This window comes from Atheta coriaria, unplaced genomic scaffold, assembly GCF_025399875.1.
Source record: "Atheta coriaria isolate IRGN ID8LTWV9N9 unplaced genomic scaffold, Caltech_Dcor_3.1 hic_scaffold_6_pilon, whole genome shotgun sequence".
Classification (NCBI taxonomy): Eukaryota; Metazoa; Arthropoda; class Insecta; order Coleoptera; family Staphylinidae; genus Dalotia; species Dalotia coriaria.
Window position 1 is genome coordinate 4384234 of NW_027045448.1, and position 22236 is coordinate 4406469.

General features: G+C 36.9%; 6 protein-coding genes across 6 annotated transcripts; 2 read left to right on the forward strand and 4 right to left on the reverse strand.

Moving 5' to 3' along the window:
- Positions 1–1076: 1076 nt before the first annotated feature.
- LOC135793140 (ubiquitin-conjugating enzyme E2 W-like) lies at positions 1077–3193 on the reverse strand. The gene is made up of 4 exons (XM_065303950.1): positions 2695–3193; positions 2056–2406; positions 1919–1994; positions 1077–1613 (listed from the first exon to the last, which is right to left on the reverse strand). The coding sequence occupies exons 1-4, from the start codon at positions 2716–2718 to the stop codon at positions 1600–1602; spliced, it is 465 nt and encodes a 154-aa protein (XP_065160022.1). The 5' UTR covers positions 2719–3193; the 3' UTR covers positions 1077–1599.
- A 428-nt stretch (positions 3194–3621) lies between these two features.
- LOC135793139 (engulfment and cell motility protein 1-like) lies at positions 3622–6726 on the forward strand. The gene is made up of 2 exons (XM_065303949.1): positions 3622–4811; positions 4920–6726. Exons 1-2 carry the CDS (start codon positions 3897–3899, stop codon positions 6129–6131), a joined length of 2127 nt encoding a protein of 708 aa, XP_065160021.1. The 5' UTR covers positions 3622–3896; the 3' UTR covers positions 6132–6726.
- A 217-nt stretch (positions 6727–6943) lies between these two features.
- LOC135793141 (U1 small nuclear ribonucleoprotein 70 kDa-like) lies at positions 6944–11590 on the reverse strand. Its single transcript, XM_065303951.1, is given in 12 exon segments — positions 6944–7174; positions 7233–7331; positions 7388–7618; positions 7670–7919; positions 7978–8664; positions 8667–8741; positions 9018–9199; positions 9261–9672; positions 9730–9831; positions 10799–10943; positions 10998–11180; positions 11244–11590. Coding segments are annotated over 8 exon segments (1323 nt in total). The 5' UTR covers positions 11388–11590; the 3' UTR covers positions 6944–7174; positions 7233–7331; positions 7388–7618; positions 7670–7919; positions 7978–8584.
- LOC135794611 (transport and Golgi organization protein 2-like) lies at positions 7057–8116 on the reverse strand. Its single transcript, XM_065305945.1, has 5 exons — positions 7978–8116; positions 7670–7919; positions 7388–7618; positions 7233–7331; positions 7057–7174 (listed from the first exon to the last, which is right to left on the reverse strand). Exons 1-5 carry the CDS (start codon positions 8114–8116, stop codon positions 7057–7059), a joined length of 837 nt encoding a protein of 278 aa, XP_065162017.1.
- Positions 11591–11838: 248 nt separating the features above from the next.
- LOC135794915 (endosome-associated-trafficking regulator 1-like) lies at positions 11839–13964 on the forward strand. Its single transcript, XM_065306402.1, has 5 exons — positions 11839–12124; positions 12179–12876; positions 12932–12994; positions 13054–13214; positions 13332–13964. Exons 1-5 carry the CDS (start codon positions 11965–11967, stop codon positions 13477–13479), a joined length of 1230 nt encoding a protein of 409 aa, XP_065162474.1. The 5' UTR covers positions 11839–11964; the 3' UTR covers positions 13480–13964.
- LOC135794916 (uncharacterized) lies at positions 13897–14721 on the reverse strand. Its single transcript, XM_065306403.1, has one exon. It carries the CDS (start codon positions 14623–14625, stop codon positions 13990–13992), a length of 636 nt encoding a protein of 211 aa, XP_065162475.1. The 5' UTR covers positions 14626–14721; the 3' UTR covers positions 13897–13989.
- Between the last annotated feature and the right edge of the window lie 7515 nt (positions 14722–22236).

The window sequence follows — 22236 nt, forward strand, 5'->3', positions numbered from 1 at the left end:
TAACTAAATTCTATAAGATGGCAGATTTAGTTTTTTAATTTTCTTAAGTTGACCAAAAGCCACTCAAAATTCATCAAGAGGTTACACTTAACTATTTTTGGGGTCAAAAATTGCTTTTTATGCTAGAGCAAAATGGAAAACGCCAATCGGTAGAGAATTCCCATGCGATGAACAATCTCTATTTAGTTTCTTGATAACATCAATATTTTGGAAAAACTTGATGGATGTCGAAACACGACAAAATGAACCACTTCTCTGATTTTCATGAAACTGTGTAACTAGGTGTAGAATGATGCAAGGAAACCATTTATTAAGGTTTGGATTTGCTGACATAATTAGTTTTTAAGTTATCGACCATTTTCATATATTGCATAAGTGTGGATAATTAAACATTTTAAAATTTTAAATAGTTTCAAATTATGCACTGAATACGAATCTGAAAACCATTTTCTTTTAACTTTATTCGTTTACAAGAAAATTGCAATAAACTGGATTATTCATTTTCTCTACCATTTCTTATGCGAAAAATAACATTTGAGAGTTGACTTTTTTATTACTGAATATTAAAGAACACGTGATTTTGAATACATTATCTTAGTAACATTTTGTTATTAAACCGATGGTTTGGATAATAATCACCCTTAATAGTTTGAAAAAGTACTTACCTCTTTGCAGTTTGATTTTCGAGTGGATTCTATTTTAGCATAGAGAATTCTTCAAGAATCTAAAGTCCTTTTCTTTCTAGTCCTTTTAGTTTCTGAGATATTCGTAAATAAAAATTTAAATTCATTTCAACCGGAATAAATTTTAAATTATAGTTCTGCTCTGTTTTTCAGTCAATATTAATTTTAACCAAAAAATTCAACGCTGCTTTTCAGCCAAAATGTGTTCTCTGACAGGCATTTAAGGAGATGGAAAGTTTTGTTTTGTAAAATTTTAAGAAGAATAATACGGCAAGTCAAACAAGTAGATAGGATTCCCGCAAGTACTTTAACTCCTTGATCAAAGCCCCAAGGACCTCATTCAGGAGACAGGAATTGCTAGGTGCAGGATTGAAAAATAAAATAGTTTGCATGTTGCGTGTTTATCCAACAGGAACAATTTATTTATTTCGTCATTATATACTAACTGTTTAGGAAATAACAACGTGTGGCGCCTTGCATTGTTCAATAATGTACTTATTACGTCGTCAATAATTTTTCATAAAGCGTCGAAACGTGAAACTCAACTTCTACGAATACGTAGAATCGTCGTGTGTAGGTAGGAAATCCATCCGGAAAGCACTCCATTCGTCGATTATCATGCTATCGGAGTAATCGTGGTAATGCAACGGAAACACTTCGCGCTGCTTGAGCGGAAGCAAACGCGATCTAACATCCTTTAACAACATTAAGTGATAGCTTAAAATTTAATCATAGATTTATGCATCATGATAGAAACTAAATCGCTAATAAGTTATTTAAATAAACTTGCGATAACAGCGATGCAACTGTTTGCATTTCGTCGAATCGTTTTTGAAACACATTAGAAAACAATAGAGATAAGAAGTTCTTCTGTGTGTCTATAAATAATTTCATCACAATTGATATTAAGTAAATATTATACGGAATCATCTGAAACAGACAAACCAGAAACAATTAGTTATACAGACATGCAGTTAACCTTAAAAAGAACTTAAATGATTCAAGAAAATATTTGTTGAGTGTGTGTCATCCTGACCATTGGACCAATTATCACAAAATATGTCATAATTGTCAATATTGACAAAGAGGCATATAAAGAATTTAAAATTCTACCAATGAATAGAAAGTTATCAACATAAAACTTCTAGCACATGAAAAAAACACACTCAACACTAATATTTATAAAGTTCTCATCATTTACTTAAAAAAAATTAAATATTAAGTGAAAATATTACCATGATACCACCACTTAGTCTTCTTTGGATTCTTATTGCAGGTTTTCACATAAAAAGCGTTATCAGGCGGTCGTTTCTGCAAAAATATTAAGTAAATACTAAATTTCTTCATTGAAATCAAATAAAAACCAATTTACCTTTTCTTTACAACTACTGAGCATAGATACAATTGACAAACAGACGGACTGCACCGATAACGCCGGTGACCAGTCGTCTGTGAGGATTGATAAGCAAATGTGGCCGTTGCTGTAGACGTGTGGATGCACGGGAATATTGGCGCCGACGAAGATGACTTCAGGCGAATCGAACGGATACTTATTGGTGAACTTGAACTGCAGCTGGAAGCACTCGCCCTCGTAGAGCGTGCCCGGCACACCCTCCATGCGGATTGTCCACTGCAGCAGGTTCTGCTCGGCGAGCTCGTAGTCAACAAGCACTCCAGGTGGCGGCTCCTTCAGCAGTGACATAAGCTCTTTCTGAAGCCGTTTCTGAGGGCGAAGAAGTAAAAGTTAGAGACTGGACAACCAGACTGCTGGCCTTGGTTCTCCCAAGCCTTACTAATTTATACTAATTTATTGAACTAATGCAAAAGCGAGATTGAATTGTGGTTAATGTGATGATTATAAACACGTTAGAGTCGCTAGACGAATTGGTAAACATGTTGTTGAATGCTGGTGAATTGGCATGTGCGTATAACTCGTCGAGAAGTTCGAGGCGAAAACAAAGGAACGCGCAAGGTTAGAGATGTTTGCGTTTGTGGTGTGTTTGGGATTTACCTCTGACGGAGACATGCCGGACATTCTGTTCACATCCGATTCAGCTGGATGCAGCTGTGGACCACTATAATTTTGTGTCAGCTGTTTGACTGGCGCACCTCCTGTCAGCCTGCTGCGATACCTGCATTAACTGCACCCGAACGCGCCCAGCGGAGAAGAACGCGAGTATCGCAGGCGGCGAGAGCGCGCGCTTCGACCAGATGCCGCGATCCGTGGTGCGCTTCTCGCGACTGTCGCGAGTTGTGGCCTGTGAAGGCGAAGTCGATCGCACAATCTTACACAGATAGCACGTCAAAGTGCGTCAACGCACTGCGACTCCTGCGGCTCCTGCGGCTGCGACACGCATTGTCCCAACGAGACGCGCGGTACGCGCCAACGTAGAATTTCGAATTTATTATCGCTGCTGTCTGATTGAAATCGTCAAGGTGGCAGTGGCGTAAAAATACTGCAAGCAAATATACAACGCAACAAATGCAACTATTGTTTTAAATGCAAATATTTGCCCAAAGTTTGTTGCGCGGTGCGCTAAATGTATGTGGAAATAACTTACTCAACTTTAGATAAGATAAGATTGCAATTTATAGCAGACATTTGTATTGATTGGGGGCCTTTTTTTCGTTAAGTGTGTAGAATGTTGTTGAAAACAGAAAAACCAATTTGTTCATATTTTGCATGAGGATGTAGAACTGGTTGCCTATTTCAAATATACAAATCGCATAATAAATATTTGATTTGCTTCGTAAAAATGTATATAAACATGCTTTACAGCAATACAATATTTTAAAAATTAAATTAAAATTATTTTCAATAAACATTAATAACGCACTGCACCTTTAAATGGTCAAAATAAATAAAATAAAACATGAACTTACCACATGTAACAAATGTGTATGCAAGTTTAACATGTACAATTGGTTGCCTATCCCAATAGCAATTGCTGCATTCCAGTCGTGACATGTCAAGCATAATGATCAAGATGAGTACATCCGCCGGACTCCTCTTACTATAGGGTTTGTCATCGCGTTTAATTGATTAATATTGAAACAATGAACGTGTAGCAATACCGAAGCATAGTGATAGTGCAATAAAATGTAATACGTTCCCAACAACTAGTCATGCGTTAACTGCACCGCAATCAACACAACAAAACACTCGAATGAAGAATCTTCATCTGACGAAAAGTTCTTTTACAAAATCTCATCATGCCTGTAATAAAAGACGCCAACATCGTGAAGATTGCGATCGAGATGACCGACATGGTCCCGCATCTCACCGAATTCAATCAAAAGCAACCGCTTACATGCATCATCCAAGAATTGTGCAACGTCTGGAATCTCTCCGAGCCCGACCAATACGCACTGCAATTCAACGATACCAACAACAAGAACTACATCACCGAGAAGAATCGCAATGAGATTAAGAACGGATCCGTCATACGCCTAGAATACTCACCATCTAAGACTGCCCAAGATATCCTGCATAAACTGAATGCTGGATCAGTGGAGGAAAAAACTGCAGCTGTACAAAAACTGTCCAAGTTAAGTGCTGATATTACTTTTGCTTTAGAATTCATCAGCAAGCAGGGTTTAACTTTGATTATCAAACACATAGAAGGTGGTAAATCAAAAGGTGCTCTTCTTGCTTACTCACTGCTATCATTTGTTGAATTAATGGAGCATGGAAGTGTATCTTGGGACATTCTTGATGGGCAGTTCATTAGTAGAATTGCTGGGTATGTGAACACTTCACAGGAGAAGGACATTGGTCAGGCAGCACTATCAATATTGGAAAATATTGTTTTGAATAGTAGTCAAGGGTATGAACAGGTTGAGAAAGAAGTTCCAGTCAGTTCTTTAATCACCCACCTTCAGGAGTCTTCGGTAGTTCAACAAAATACTGTTGCTTTGATTAATGCCTTGTTGATTAAAGCAGATTTCACCAAGAGGAGATCAATTGCTGCTACATTGGCTTCCAAACAGTTAAGACAAGTTATTCAGCAGAATATTCTTCAAACTGGAGCTGTGGAAGGAGCAGAAATGGCGCATCAGTTGTATGTGCTGCAAACTTTGATTCTTGGCTTGTTGGAGCAGAGGATGAAGACCAAAATGGATCCACAGGTTAGTGCAGATTATTTTATTAAGCATGTATATGTTTAGATCTTTTTTATTTTTACTAACAAATAAATTCTGGTAGTTGTGCTGTATGTAAAATTTAATTGTCCTTAGGATCAAGATGGTCACGATAAAATTAAAGAACTGCGACGCATAGCCTTCGATGGAGAAGGTGCTGGGAGTATTCGAGGTCCTGTTGGTTTTACACGTGATTACAAAAAACTTGGTTTTCGTAATGATATAAATCCAGCTCTGGATTTTACTGAAACCCCACCTGGATTATTAGCACTCGATTGTATGGTTTATTTTGCTCGTAATCATCCTGACAACTACACTAAACTTGTATTAGAGAACAGCTGCCGAGCAGATGAACACGAATGTCCTTTCGGACGTGCAAGCGTTGAATTAGTGCGTATTTTATGCGAGTTGTTAAAAATTGGTGAATCTCCTTCGGAACAAGGCGGAGCTTATCAAGCTTTATTCTTCACGCATGATTATCCTTTCGAGGAAACATTCTGCATTTGTATTGTTTTGTTAAATAAAACATGGAAAGAAATGCGCGCTACTTCAGAGGATTTTGGTAAAGTTGCTTCGGTTGTTCGAGAACAGATCATCAGAGCCCTGCAGACATCGCCTGTGTCTTTAGAACAACTTAAAACACGTTTGTTGTCATTGACATATAGCGAGATTACAGCCTTGTGGCAGCAGGAACGCACTTCGAGAGAAAAATGGGAATCACACGCAACTCCCATTGTTGAACTCAAAGAACAAATCACGCCGGACATTTTGAATCTCATCCACCAACAACGCATCTCGTTCCTGATCGAAGGAACACGTTTTACTAAGTATTCCGCGCGTGGACAACGTATTAAAGATAAGTATTGGTACATGCGACTGTCGCCTAATCAAAAAGTCCTCCACTATGGTGATTGCGATGAAAAAAGTGCGCCTTCAACCGAAGAACTTACATCGAAACTAGCGGTTTCGGATATTCGTGCGTTGCTTGTTGGTAAAGACTGCCCGAATATGCGGGGGAGGAAAGCAGCGCATCAGCTGGCGTTCTCGTTGGCGCTGGAAGGCGTCGATCTGCAGTCGTTGGACTGTATCGCAGCGGATGAGTTAATCTTTGCGTATTGGACGGATGGGATTAATTCATTGCTGGGGCAGCGGATGCAGAGTAAAGAGGCCGAGAAAGATCTGGACATCCTTTTGTCCATGGAGATTAAATTGAGATTGTTGGACGCGGAAGGTGTTACTATTCCGCAGGATCCGCCACCAATTCCGCCCGATCCACCGCATTATCATTTCTGTTATGATTTGAAATAAGCGGGGAAATAGGAGTTGGTAAACTAACAGTAATAATAACATAAGTAATAATCTGCATGTCAAATCACGTGGTATATTTTAAGAATCTCGTAATTGTAACTTTTTAAAACAAATTATGTTGAAGTGTTTATACACGTGAATAATAAGGGTTTTAAAGAAATCAACTCTGATTAAATATCAAAGAGATAAGAGAAAACTGCGAAAAGTAGGACTGAGCGTGTAGTGCACTGCGTGTTGCCTAGTTATACCTGCTCTCGATCCGCAAAAATCTTATAATCTTACAATATTGCGCACAAAGTGGAAAAGAGTCCCTAAATATACGAATCTCATTGTGTTCAAGAATAATAAACGATTATCTCAGCCCTCACTTCAACATTTCATGCGAAAGCCCTTATTCTTCACTCATGATCAATTATTTCGACAAATTAATACTAACCAAGACTAAACGCTCACCAAAAATGCACGTCAAACTAACTAATATGTTTCTACCTATTTGTATTGTTTATTATGTAACTGTAATGGCCAAGACCAAATTAGACTGAGCTAATGTATAAGAATATTGTAATGCAAATAAATATTGAATGTATACAATTGATACATTTATAGATTTAAAATTCAATAATATCAACAACATTATAACGATAAGGTGTAGACTGTCACTGCCTTGATAAGACTTTATAAAGAAATAACTACACTCGTGAAAGGTCAGGTGCGCACAATTGAACATTAACCTTCGCACCGGCGACGTCATAAATGTAGGTACACTTGAAACGATAACGATACTTTGTCTAAATTTGAACAAATAATAGCGCTTAGAGCAGTACGTATATAATATTACATTAAAGTATAGAAGGTACATAAACTCATGTCTTTTCTTATGCTATAGTGTTTAAGTTAAAATAAGATGACTAGAATATTAATTTACTTAATCAGTTATGTTAGTATCTTCCCATTCCGGTTGCTCCGCGTTGATTGGTTCCTTCATCGTGACTTCTTTAAATTGCAAATTCCAGTCATGATCTACCAATATTACCGTGTGCGTTCTTTCAAACAATTATATTTAAATTAGTTTATTATTTAAATTTGTTGATTTAGTATTACCTGGTACCATAGCCGGGTTGAACCATTTCTACGTAAATAGATGACAGTTCTTTGTAGGATTTCGGTGCTCTCCTTTGTAATTCTGGATCTGGTAGATGTCTAATCAAATACTAACAATATAATATTACTATTATAAACAGAAAACATTTAAATACCTTTCAGTTAACTTTAGTAACTCTATAAGTTGATATGTGAGTTGTCCACTAAGCTTTTTACTATTTAATTTGTTCACAATGCTTTCGAATTGCGTTCTACCAGCTAAAACTTTTTGTAATGGCGTCGTTACGGTGCTATTACCGAAAGCAAGCACTTGTTTTCCTGTTCCATCAAATGACGAATCGATTTCATTCTCCGCGTTAGTCGTATGACGAATTGTGATTTCTTTACTGAAATTCACACATTAAACTAATTTAAAACATCCTGTATGCATGCAATACCCCAAATCGATGCTAACAAAATTATAACTGTGATAATCTACATCATCCTTGTGCAAATACTGCTGATAATCCTCGATGGGCATTGTTCCCTCCAGGTAATCAATGACAATAAATCCGCGTCCTTTGTGCGATTCTTTCGATTCCCCCGTAACGTTCAACAGCGCACCGAATCGATATTTATAGGCATCTGTGGGATAAGTTGACATGCCAAGCCAGCTACCGCCTTCTCGCCCAACTTCCATATCTCTTCCTAAAATGTTATCCGTTGTAACTCTTGCAATTTCCTCGAAAATACAAGTTTAATTTACCAGCAATCACGCCTGTCGTCTCGCATTTAAACGCTTTCTTCGCCGGTCGGACATAATACTCATCGCGGTTCGACGCAACGATGAGTCGGTAACCATCTTGGGCAGGATCGGGATCGGTGTAAACAAATAGGATGCACATCGCACAACCAAGAGCAAACGCGTTCGTTCAGGATCGAAAATCGAGTGCACTTTATTTCCTACACGAGTCTGAACCAAACTTAAAATTTAAGGTCACGTTATATATGCTAGATAAACAGAAACTTGTTTGTTACACAGTTATACACTCTCCACACACACTTGAAATAAATCAAATAAAATAACCATCACGTCATTCAGTGTTTTGTGCAACGTAAGATTACCCCACGACACTCCCGCGCCTTTGGACTCAACGCGAATAAGTGACTCGACGATTTCGAGAGCGTTGTGATACGGAATATTCAAATGCAAAATGCGTGTGGAGAAAGCGTCGGGAGTGTCGTCGTGATTTGCGATGCTTTTTGCGCACGAGCTTCGCACGCATGCTTTACCATATCATAATTACTTTATCTAATCGCTAGTCGACGCGCTACAGTGGCAACTTAACGTAAATCTAGGTTTTTTTTGTCGCTTAGTAAGCCTCTCCCTCCTCGTATTCGTCATCCTCGGCGGCGAAACGTCGCGTGCTGCTTCCGTTCGCTGTGTCGGGTCGTACTTACGCTCATCCTCGTCTTCATATTTAACATTCGACTCGTATTGTTGTTGATATTGTTGATAGTCTGGATAATCTGTTAACAAAATTATTAAAATTATTATTAAACTAAATTTGGTTTATGTTGATTAGGAAATGTGTAATTTTGATGTGTAAAGTAATGTAAAAGGCGTTTACTACCGTCCAGGCAAAACTTTAAGTCTGGCGGCCCTGTTGCCATTTCTATTAATCAATCTAGCAACGAGCTTCATGTTTGAAACAAATGAAATCGCAACAAAATGCGAGTTTTAGTATAAAACTCTTGAAACTTCGTTGCATGAAGATAAAAACGTTGTTGAAAAAATTGTCTTACCGTCGACGGGTTCCTCCTTGACGCGGATTTCACCACCCTCGTCTGTCTTAATATATTCTAACCGCTCGCCGCGTTCACCACGCTCACGCTCGCGCCGCTCCCGGCGTTCGCGTTTACGCTCCCTGTCACGGTCCCGATCGCGAGACTTTGACCTTCTGCGTTTACGTTCCCTATCACGATCACTGCAAATAATAAAAATATACATTCATCAAATTACATAGTTTAGCATAGATTGGGACCAACTTACCGATCTCTATCCTATCCCTTGACCGTCTATCAACATCCTCGACATCCGGTTCAGCAGCGCGTCGCTCGCGGCTTCGGCGGCGTTTCTCACGCCGTGGCGATCTGGACCGTGAACGTTTCCTGCGTTCGCGGGATCGTGACCGGCGCCGATCGAAATTACCACCGCCGCCACCACCTGCGCCCGCACCGCCTCCTCCTCCGCCACCGCCGGCATTACCATAACCTCCCCCACGTTCGCGATCGCGTTCACGGCCACCACCACCACCACCGCCGCCGCCGCCGCCTCCACCGCGTTCCTCGCGCTCCCGTTCCAGGCGATAACGCTCACGCTCGCGTTCGTTATCTTCGCGGCCAGAATGTTTAATGTTCACGTCGGGACCACCACGTCTCGTACCACCCAAACCACCACCTGGAATTTTATGGTTTAATTAATTTAAATTTTAAAATTTTGATTGTTGATTCTTACCTAACCGCCTTGGAAGCCATCCCTTGACTGTGCGAGCCCGCTCAACATCAACGAGTACTCGCCGCCCGTCAATTTTCTTACCATCCGCATGTTTGTACGCAGCTGCAATGGAAACACACACTATTTAAGCACACCAGTCCACGGCACGCGCAATTACATCAAAAGATAATGTCCTGTTTCTACCATGTTCGACTCGTTCGACTTACACATCCCGTTTGTACTCTCTTTTATTGTTTCTTACTTTGTTTGTTATTTGTTCATTCAAAACGAGACAGAATTGAAAATGTCCACTTTCGCTGCTTTGACATACATAGGCTGTCTTTTTTTTGTCCGGGTGACCAGTCGGAGATATTACCAGATAAGATAAAGATAACTAGGTATTATTCAAGTATACCTACCCAGTTACTTACGTAAGTGAACGGAAAATTTACTTATTGTCGCGATATCCAAGAATCCTCACGTTTTAAGTTCTAGTTTACCTGGTGCGCAATTACTTACAACGCGCAGACACCTCATATAAATTAACAACTAGGTTACTAGACGGTGTTTTTAGTTTAGAATTAATTTCGCTTCGATTGTTGGTTCAAAAAGCAACAAAACATTATTGATTCAAAGAAGAAGGCTAAGAGTGAATATAACTATCACACGCCGCGAATCGACTAAATGCGTATTTGAAAACAAAACCCCAACAGACAAAAGTAAAATATGCATCATATAAAAGAACGTATTTGTATGTAGGGTTTCTCTTACCACACATACAAACCTATATAGCCAGCAAAAAGCGGAAGTATGAGGACAAACGGCACTAGTTGCCTGCAGCTCGGACTGTATAAAAAATAGAAAACTACGTATTAATTCTTCTCATGTGCAGCATTGCGAACGTCGTTATGTATGTATATATTTAGGCATGTTGATTGGTTTACGCTCGCGGAGATTGCTGGCTACGTGGCTCGCTCGCTGCTCCACACACCGTCGCGCAAAAGTACCTTAAATAGCGGCGCCCGACGCCGGCAGTTTAAGATGCTTTTCTACTGAGTATGTCGGAACGGTGTGCAGATTGGGTACTCACAGTGCATGTCGCGCTCGTGTTCATATTCAATGAACGCGTATCCTCGCGGTTTGCCATTGACGGTGTTGTGGATGAGGAGGATCTTTTTGATTGGTCCATAGCCTTCAAACTCTCTCCTCAGTTTTGATTCAGATGTATCATAATTCTAAGTTTAAAACAAAATTAGTAAAGAAAATATGACTAAAATTTGTATAATTACAATTCTTGCAACAAATAAGGTTTTGAATGGATCTGAAGTGACATTTGTAGCCCCAGTAGGATCCCAAACTGCTATCTCCTGTTCCAACTTGTAAGCAACTTGCTCGGCACGTTCTCTTCTGCGTCGCTCGACGCGTTCTTCTCTTGTTTCAACTCTTGTAGGTGGTGGAGTATCTTTTGGATCCTATAATTATAAAAAAAAATTGGTAAATTATAGAAAAAAATTTATTTAAAATTTTGTGCTTACTTCAAATTGGTCTAAAAAATCACCGACGCCACCATATCCACGATTTTTCTTCTCGTGGGGTAACTTGCTCGCAGGTGGTAGAAATGGAATAGGGTCGCGTGGGGCAAATAACGCCAACAAATTATGCGGCAAGAATTGCGTCATTTTGAACGAACGCTTGCGTTTACGCGTCTATTAGTCAATCAAACATCACATACACAAGATGCACTAGATTTAATATGTGTTGTGGGTGGAAAACAGCCCCTTATCGACGCATTTCGGTCAAGGGGAAAATGTGGACTGTTGTTAAAAATGGCGATTGTTTGTCTGCGGCGTCGGCGACCTTGGCGGCCATTGCAAGATTATTGTGATAAAATGAGTGACATGGTTGTTCAGTGCTGCCAACTGCAGTTAGCCGAACTGAGGAAATATATATTAAGAAAACGCATATAATATTAATTTGATATAAACTAATTATATCAGTATTATTAAATAATTTAATATATTAAATTGATTTTCAATATAACATTACATTATTTTAATATTTACTTTGGAAAACCAACCGCAAAATTAATTTGTATCGAAGGTTGCCTATCCGCTGGCAAAAGTCGGTTGTGTTTATTTTCCAATCGCTGTCAGTTGTTGTCAAAAGAGTTCCTAACCTATGACAAGCAATCCAACCAAATGCGATGCGGAAAAGATGCGAATGATGCGGCTGTAACTCGCTTTTTAAAAACCAACTATGGCTGATGGCGACGATAACCAACCGAAGCGAACTGTCGGAACGCCAGCCAGCGACGACTCATCCTCTGACATCGAAACGATCGACTTGGACTTGGTCAGCTCGCAGAATGACAGACCTTCGAAGCGCGCTCAACCCGACTTGAATCCCCAACAACCAGGTAAACACTCAATTGTTTTTATTCTAACTTGTCCTAATTATAAACAATTCACAGCCATGCATGATCAAAACGTCCGCAAGGAAGACAACCCCTTCTCGTTTCGTCACTTCATCAATACAGCAGACAGAAGCTATCACAATCAAGGTGCTAGGCCAAAAGTATTCTGTGAGGGTAGACCAGTGAGTATACCGCCGCCGTCGGATGTCGAAATATCCGACCAGCACATGTCTTCACGTTTGGTAAATGAGTATCCATCAGCGCTGCCGGATTTCGTCCAGGATCATCTAGTCATTGAACAGTGTTACTTAAACAATCATGACAACCTGCCTGACTGCACCATGGATAGAAGTGAAAGAGACAGAAATGAGAGGGTGTCCTACAGGCCACAGGCAGAGTTCCCTTTGGATTTGCCATTAAGTGGTGAAGCACAGAATAGACCTACAGTAAGAAATAGCCCTCAGGTGATTGCACCTGAGGTGGGGAATTCAAAAAGTCTGCCGGATTTCTTGGCAGACACTGCTCCTGGTGGAGGAAATGTTGCAGTGGTTGATAATGAGGGTAGTAGTGCAGAATGGGAAGCAGATAGGTTAAGAGTGGAATTGGATGGAACCAGAAGGCAGTTAGCTGAGAAAACCAGGTTGGCTGATTGTTTAGCACAGGAATTAGATTTGGCACGGAGTAAGAATCACGAATACACGCAGAATTTAGCAAAGGCGTGGGAACAAGTTGAAGAGAATCTTGAACGCAGTAAAGTAAGTGAAATTTTTAAACTTTTGTGTATGAATAATAAAAATTCGTGTATTTTAGATAAGAGCAACTTCGTCCGAAAATAACATTATGAAATTACGCCAGGAAGTTAAACTATTAAACGTAAGTTTTCCACTTTATGTAGTTTTACTTAGTCTTTACTACGTTTGGTAATTTTTTAGAAAGAAGTGAGTAGATTAAAACGCGAAAACATGGCGCTGAAAAGCGAAGAGGGCGCTGCAGGCGGTCCCTGTGCTTCAACAAGTCGAATTGACCCAATGGCGCAACGTCATGTGGCTCAAGACTTACGATCGGCTGCATCTACTGCTGAACACTCTCTCAGGTACTTATAACGTAAAAACTTGTCTAATTCATAATGTTAAATGTAAAATATTGTATTTCTTGGTTAGTTTGTTTTTCCAATATAGGCAACCAACATAACAATTGTTTTACATTACAGACAGTTGTTGAGCGGCGTTGAAAATCTTCGTTTATTAGCATCACGCGTCGAAAACCTCTCGCGTTACGAAGCAGAACAAACTTCGTACATATCGGACGATGATGCTGACGACGACGATGACGACGCCGACGCCGGCCCAGCGCTATAAACACTCACCCCGCCAGAAAAAGAAGAAAAACGATAAAAACTGTTATACGTGTAAATAATATTTTTCGATTAGGTATTGCTAGAGAATTACGATAGTTTTTTATATGGATTGTAAGCCAACAATATTTTGCGTACACACTCAGAGCCTACAGCGGTGTGCGGCATTTAAGCTAATCATAATCACAAGTGCAACTCGCGTAATAACTTTTTACTAACTTTTTTAACAACGTATTTATTGACTTTGTTCTCACTTCTCATACAGAATTACAGTACATACATATTAGTAAGTGGTGCATAAGTGATGTTTCATTACGTACAGTATTTACAATATTCAAATATTCATGTAACACTAAAGAAAAGGAAGAAAAATGCTGTCAGCATCACACTATGACTAAACACAAATATTACATACAATGAATTCAATGTGATATGATTTAATATTTAATGATTAACGGAAAACTATTAAAAATTCAATTGTAAATGTAATCGCAACAGAAATGCACTCCTACAATCAAGAGTTGATTTCCTGCAGTAATTCCTCATAGATTGAATCAGTTTGTGTTTCATTATTGGTAAAAACGCCTCCGTTAACACGCATACTTGTTTGGCTACCAACAGAACGTAAAATATCATTAAGAACGGTTTGTGTATGCGTATTATTGAAGCGTAAATCAGGCGGTAAGATATCGTCACATGTTTGTGTGTAGTTATTTGAATGCACATCATTTGTGAGCAGATCTAAGTTTGTAAACCAGTCCGTTTGCGTTTCCATGTCTGCATTGCAGTCATTAATGTACGATTGAAGCAGATCTTCGGTTCCTATACCTTGATCAACGTGCGTTGGAATTTGAATGGGTGTAATATTACGGTGATTAGAAATTGTTATTGATTGAGATAGGATATTCGGACTCAATGTTTGTGTGCCTAATGAATTCCTCTGCACATCATCATTGATATCGAGTAAATTTACATCAAATGATGTATTGCATGCGCGTGTACTTGATGTAACTGTAGTTGTTTGTGTTTTGATGCTTTTCTTGGACATTGTAATATTCTCAACCACTGTTGATGCATGTATAGATACAAGTTCCGTTTGTGTACCAGCTGATGATGTTATCGCTTGTATTTTATGCGTTTGTGTTTGCATTTCTGTTTTATTTCGACGTTTTCTTTTGATTCTTGTATCTTCAATTGTTTTATTCTCTTCAGCATTGATTGTAAGAAAATCTTTGGGTAATATCAATCTTTTGCAGGTTTTGCATCAACCACACACATTATTCTTGTGCAAGCATTTGTATCACCATTGAATAATGCTTTGTACTTTAATTTAGCAAAGATTTTATGTCCTTTTCTTCTTGCATGTGTTGTCAGTGTGTCATAGCATGCATATTCAGCTGGACATTCAGGACATTTGAAATTTATCCCACAGTATTCAACATGTAAGTTTTTAGATGTTCTGTAGCAAAGCCTGAGTGACATTTTGTGCATTTGTGGTTTTTCACTGAGTGGACTTTGATATAGTGTTGTTTTAGGTATTTCATTGATTTGAAACACTTTTCAGAGTGATAAATGCATACATTTGATGGACAATGATAGCTTCTTTGTGTGTTACCTTTTGTAAGAATTTTTTCTGAGTTTTGACTCTTGTGGTGCCTGGCTAGATGCAAATTTAAATTTGACCTAGACTTGAAAATTGCTGTGCAATTTACTTCTGTACATCTGATTGATGTTTCAATTGTTGATAGTTCTTCAACAGATGGATAAATCTTCTCCATTTTTATTAGAATATCAACCTACAAGCAATAATATAGAGACTATTTGTTATTAATAATTAATTAATTTCTTATTACCTGCTGATAATTTCGATGGAGTTGACTTGGCTGCATAACCCCATAACTAGTTTGTTAGGTTAGCTAATGTGTACGCGATCGTGTTTTGTTTCCTGCGCCAACTCGCGACCCTCAATTATGGATTCTAAGCGGCGGTGATTAATAAATGAGGATTATTGAACGTTATCGACGTGAATTGTGCGTGAGTGGGTGGATATATCAATAATTATAGACGATTCACATGCGCCGGTGTGTTTAAAACCTCAACGTCACCGGTAAACTAAAACTGCTGATCATTCTTACGTCCGTGATTGTAATTTATAAATCTCCACTGAAGCTGAACAGCAGGCAGCATGTGAACATGAGCTTTAAATTCAGTGCTTAACTTGTTTGTCAATTGTTTTAATCCACGTTACGGCCGTAAATTATTCGTTTGTTTAAGTGCGCGTTTATAAACGATAAAAGTAGTCGATTACATTTTCGTCTCAATATTCTCAGAATTTATTCGGTGTTATCAGCGGAAATAAAATTAGACGCGCGTTTAACGGTACATGTGTTATAAAAGTGAAAATTCATTAAAATTCCAATCGCACTAACGTCATTGCAGCAAACGTGCGCGGTGTTTTTTTTTCTTGGCGAAACAAGTCAGAAAACATGTGAATATCGAAGTATAATCAACAACTTGATTGGCATTTGTTTTTTCTGTAAACATCCAATCAGTGTCCAATAAACTACATTGCTAGTAATATAAATGATGTAGTGGGATATTTGGTGTGTTGTGCGATAGATTCTTCTGTGGGGTCCGGTAGTGGCAGTCAATGGAATAGTAGTCCACGTTCGAGAAGTCCGCTTCGTCCGGTTTCGTGCCAGTGCGAAATAGTGCGTGTTGCCGAGTACACGTTACAACTCTACAAGTTTTCTCGGCTCGCTCGTGTATGATTACAGTGGGTGATATCGTGCACGGAACATGTGGATACGACCTGATTACACTACGCATTGGTGAGTGTGTGACTTACGCTTATTAAAATCGATTTAAATTAAAAATGTAGGTGGATAAAAGAGTAAAAACATAGAAACATGTTTAACATACGCCGGGTTATTGCTATATTGGTACTTAAATTGGTACTAAATCAATGAGAATGTAGATTGCGAACACGTGGCTATGATAATTACTTTAAGATAGTTTTGTTGACACTAGTTTATTGGGAGTAGTTACAAGTTCAAAGTTAATTCTTGATTGATTTGGAAGAGTAATTGATAAGAGTATTATCAAGTTGGGATATGACTCAAAATAAACAAAGTAAAACGTGGTATTGTTGAATGCAGTAAAAATGTTCTCTGTTCAGTGCCAATGCAATAGAGAATTGTTTATTTTTTTTAGTTTGGGCATTCAAAACGTGCTCTTGAAGCAGTATTTCATCAATTAACCTAATTATTTTGCCATACTCATCAATTACGCCATAAAATAAACGCTGTCTTTTTTATTACTAGTCAGCAATGGTTGTAACACAGAGGAAAACTGTTGCAAGATAACATAAACTGGGTTAGTTGGTGTGCATTTACTAATTAATTAATTAATTGACGTGTAATTGCATTTAATTAGATAATATTCTTTACAGAATTAAGTAGAAAAGGGACAAAAGGACATGGATTATTGAATAGATCAATTTTTTAATAAAATTAAAATATTTTCTTTATAAAACAAAAATTTAGTACAATTTGGTTAGTTTTGTTATTTGGTTAGTGTTACTTACAGCCGTTATAACTCAAGAACAGCTGGACAGATTTTGATGATCTATGATTTCTTGGATTCATCTCGATCCTGAATAGCACAATAACTATTAAACTATATTAGGGTGGTCCTTAAAATGCATTTTTTTGAATTTCTTTGCTCCCAGGGCCTTAAACGCTTTCAAATCGATAAAAAAATTCCTGAAAATTTGAGCTCTTAATATTAACTTTAAGATAGTCCGCACTCTCAGATAAGGTTTTTATGGAGATTACTTGGCAGAAAATGGATTTTAAGTAACAAACCGTGACATATTTATTGTAAATTTAATTCTCCATGTAAAAAATACCTCATACATATTTACTGCACCTATTGACTTGATACTATTTAGAATATATAGCAAATAATAGCAAATAGGAGTTTATTGTTCAATTTTTATCAGAATATAAGCAATATTATGGTGATACTCGAAAATCTGCAATAGTGGATAATATGAAAAAAGATTAAGGCTTAGTATTCGAATAGTCAATAGGTGCAGTAAATATGTATGAGGTATTTTTTACATGGAGAATTAAATTTACAATAAATATGTCGCGATTTGTTACTTAAAATCCATTTTCTGCCAAGTAATCTCCATAAAAACCTTATCTGAGAGTGCGGACTATCTTAAAGTTAATATTAAGAGCTCAAATTTTCAGGAAATTATTTTTTATCGATTTGAAAGCGTTTAAGCCCCTGGGAGCAAAGAAATTAAAAAAAAAATGCATTTTAAGGACCACCCTAAGACGTATTTACCGGAGTAATTCTGTTTGCGTATAACCAACTTGAAAACATTCCGGCTACATTTTGAAGGTGCCAAAATTACACATGTTCAGTCAGGTGAATAACCATTGCGTGTTTAAAATATTTAAATAAATAATTCAGCCAGATTTCATCCCTGATTGTATAATAAACGCAAGTGTATAATATAATTGAATAAAATTCAATTAAAAGTTCTTATTGTTAACATAATCCTTTCATATTTTCGTATTGACAAAAATTTTGTGTTTATGTGGTTGCATTTGTTAATGAACTTTGTTATCAACAACATATTTACAAATTAGATGCAGAGTATGTACGTTAATTAATAACACAATTGTTATTGTTTTATAGTTCAGTTAAAACTCGCGTTTGTAATGAGTCAGTATACTCATTATTTAATTATTAATTTTAACACACTGATGATCGTAGGTTTACAAACATTATAGCATCATTTCTTCATTAAATTCTGAATAGAATAATCATCATAAAACAGACATCAATGAAATGAGTACAAAGTTATGACTCAAACAAAATAATCATTGAAAAGTATGTTTATTATTATTATCTTGTTTATTTAAAATAATTTCTAATACTTTTTACTTTTTGAATGCGTTATTTATTTGAGCATACAATACACTTGGAATTTTGACATTCCGTTTTCAAGTAATTAATTAATTAATTAATACTCGTTGTTATTAAAGTTATTAAACGAAACCGTGCTACATGTCTGTTGGCGCCCCGTTATAATTCAATTATAGCATATAACAAATATGTTTATTATAGCACATTTGCAGTTTTGCTAGCTGCGCTTTTTAGCGCAACAAGTCGACCTTATTCCCTCGTTTATTCTCTGCACAACATTCACATTATTCACAACATGTTTGTGCAAAGAGAAAAAGCGTTACCTACTAGTTCACCTATTGTGTATAGTGTCACCTGTTTATTAATCGATAAACAGGTAATTCTCATGTCTGACACGCTAACGCATTTAACTTTTATTCGACAGATGTGTAAATTATGTGAGGCGGAACTATTACTCATTCAGATATTCCCCCTTAGTATATTCACTGTTTGCTGTATAATGGGTTGCCTATATTAAAATCATAAAGAAGATAAATTATTTACACAAAATATTTAGATTTTAAAATACATATTTACCAATTTAACGCTGAAATGTAAATATATCAAAATTTATCACCGTCACAGCACGCCGTATGTTAAATTTAGGAAATAATACATAAAACATGCTTTTTCGCTCAGCTCTTCTCTGCATTCGCTTGTTTAGCGATAAATTCTCTGGTTTAATGGCACAATGCTGTCGGTGCAAGTAAATTAACTCATTAATTCATTAAAACTCGAGGACATTACGAAAACTTTTCGTCCGCGAGCTTCGTTTGAAAGTTTTGACACATTATTTTTGACAGCAATGGCGCTCGCATACAATACGCGGACACCGTAAAACTCAAGAAACAAACGAGTTTGTATTGTGTGTGCCGTACACACACACACAATGTGTCTTCGCGATGAGTCGGTGTGCGTGTCGGCGCATCTCGGCATGCCAGCCGACAACCGTGAGAATTTCCCGGCGGCGCGCTGTCCTGCACAGTCCTGCAGTCGCCAGCGATCGTTCGCGTGCGGAGCTTCTCGCACGAACATGTCGCGCAGCCATAGCGCACACAACACCACCGAATAAATCGAAATTCGGCGGACGTTCACTCGCATTGCATACTGTCGATTGTGTATGCAGGTAGAAATCAAAATAACTGGTTATTACCGTCGATTGAAAGCAGTTAGTTGTGTTTCCACAGTGAAGTCGGCATAGAATTATCGACCGGTTGGAAAATCTATGCGATGAAAAATTAATTATAACTCGGGCAGTAACAGACATGTGATTGTGAGATTGGTTGGGTTAGTTTTTGAAAACCTGAGAGTTGTTTTAATTTGGCGACGCGATGAAAGATCCGGTGACGAAGCCGAAGTACGCGAAGCTTCCGGAACAGCCGGAAACAAGGTGATCTATGGGGAAGCTGTCACCAAACCGCCAATTACGGTGAGTTATGAATATTTAAAATTTTAATTTAGGTTTTTAAGCATTTTTAAGTAAAAAATTAAAATTTTGATTTTTTTGTTGATAACTTTTATAAAATAATTTTTGAGTTGTTATTTAAATAATTTGTCATAAAATTTAACACTAAATCAGTTCCAGACAAAATAACCTTAATAGTTCATTGTTTTTGAGGTAATTTCGTGAAAATACGTTTTTAAACGGTTAATTCAAATGATTATGAAGGTTAAACATCAGAAACGTGTTTCTTTTTGTTTCTATTAAATAATTGATTAATTATTTGATTACCAATCAAGTTTTTGAAAATTTTATTGCTTAATAAATAAATTCATTATTATTACGCAAATTTATAATAAAATAAATATATTTAAGCGATTAATTAATATTTAAAAATTAGTTGTTGGCCGTTTTGACCGTTACAAAATTGAAATTTTTTTATAAAGCAAAACTTGTTAAAAATTGGTTACTTTTTTTCTGCTTAGTGTTAGTTACATCATGTATAACTAAAGAACGGCTGGGTAGATTTTGATCATCTATAGTTTGTTAGATTCATTTCCGCCCTGAATAGCAGAATAACTATTAAAATTTCAAAAGTTATGACTTAAAGGTTGTTAAATGGGGGATGAAAGTTGGTAATGACATTCCATCATAGTTATAACTCAATAATTGCATCCAGATGGCGCTAAAGTGCATTGTTTGCATTTCTCATTAATTTTAAATAAAATGGCGAATCTTACTGATGGAATCGACACATATTAAGCCCAAGAAAGTGAAAATTAATTAAACACTTTTTAGTAGAACACAATTGGCTTCGTTCTTCAGTAGGAATGTGTTGATATTTAGAAGTCAGCAAATTTTTTACAGACGTATTTACCAGAGTAATTCTGTTTACCTATAAACTGACCTCAAAACATTCCGACAACATTTTGAGGTTCCGAAATTTCGCATTTTTAGTCTGACGAACAAAAAAATACTCATTCAAATGAAATACAATGAAATACAATTAAATATTGTTATAGTTAACGAAATCCTTTCATATTTTCGTATTGACAAAAATTTTGTGTTTATGTGGTTGCATTTGTTAATGAACTTTGTTATCAACAAAATATTTACAAATTAGATGCAGAGTATGTACGTTAATTAATAACACAATTGTTATTGTTTTATAGTTCAGTTAAAACTCGCTGTTTTAATGTATATGAGTCAGTATACGCATTATTTATTAATTATTAACACACTGATGATCGTAGGTTTACAAACATTATAGCATCATTTCTTCATTAAATTCTGAATAGAATAATCATCATAAAACAGACATCAATGAAATGAGTACAAAGTTATGACTCAAACAAAATAATCATTGAAAAAGTATGTTTATTATTATTATCTTGTTTATTTAAAACAATTTCTAATACTTTTTTACTTTTTTCAACGCGTTATTTATTTGAGCATACAATACACTTGGAAATTCTATGACATTCCGTTTTCAAGTAATTAATTAATTAATACTCGTTGTTATTGAAGTTATTAAACGAAAACGTTCTACATGTCTGTTGGCGCCCCGTTATAATTCAATTATAACAAATAACAAATATGTTTATTATAACACATTTGCAGTTTTGCTAGCTGAACTATTTTTTAGCGCAACAAGTCGACCTTATTCCCTCGTTTATTCTCTGCACAACATTCACATTATTCACAACATGTTTGTGCAAGGAGAAAAAGCGTTACCTACTAGTTCACCTATTGTGTATAGTGTCACCTGTTTATTAATCGATAAACAGGTAATTCTCATGTCTGACACGCTAACGCATTTAACTTTTATTCGACAGATGTGTAAATTATGTGAGGCGGAACTATTACTCATTCAGATATTCCCCCTTAGTATATTCACTGTTTGCTGTATAATGGGTTGCCTATATTAAAATCATAAAGAAGATAAATTATTTACACAAAATATTTAGATTTTAAAAATACATATTTACCAATTTAACGCTGAAATGTAAATATATCAAAATTTATCACCGTCACAGCACGCCGTATGTTAAATTTAGGAAATAATACATAAAACATGCTTTTTCGCTCAGCTCTTCTCTGCATTCGCTTGTTTAGCGATAAATTCTCTGGTTTAATGGCACAATGCTGTCGGTGCAAGTAAATTAACTCATTAATTCATTAAAACTCGAGGACATTACGAAAACTTTTCGTCCGCGAGCTTCGTTTGAAAGTTTTGACACATTATTTTTGACAGCAATGGCGCTCGCATACAATACGCGGACACCGTAAAACTCAAGAAACAAACGAGTTTGTATTGTGTGTGCCGTACACACACAC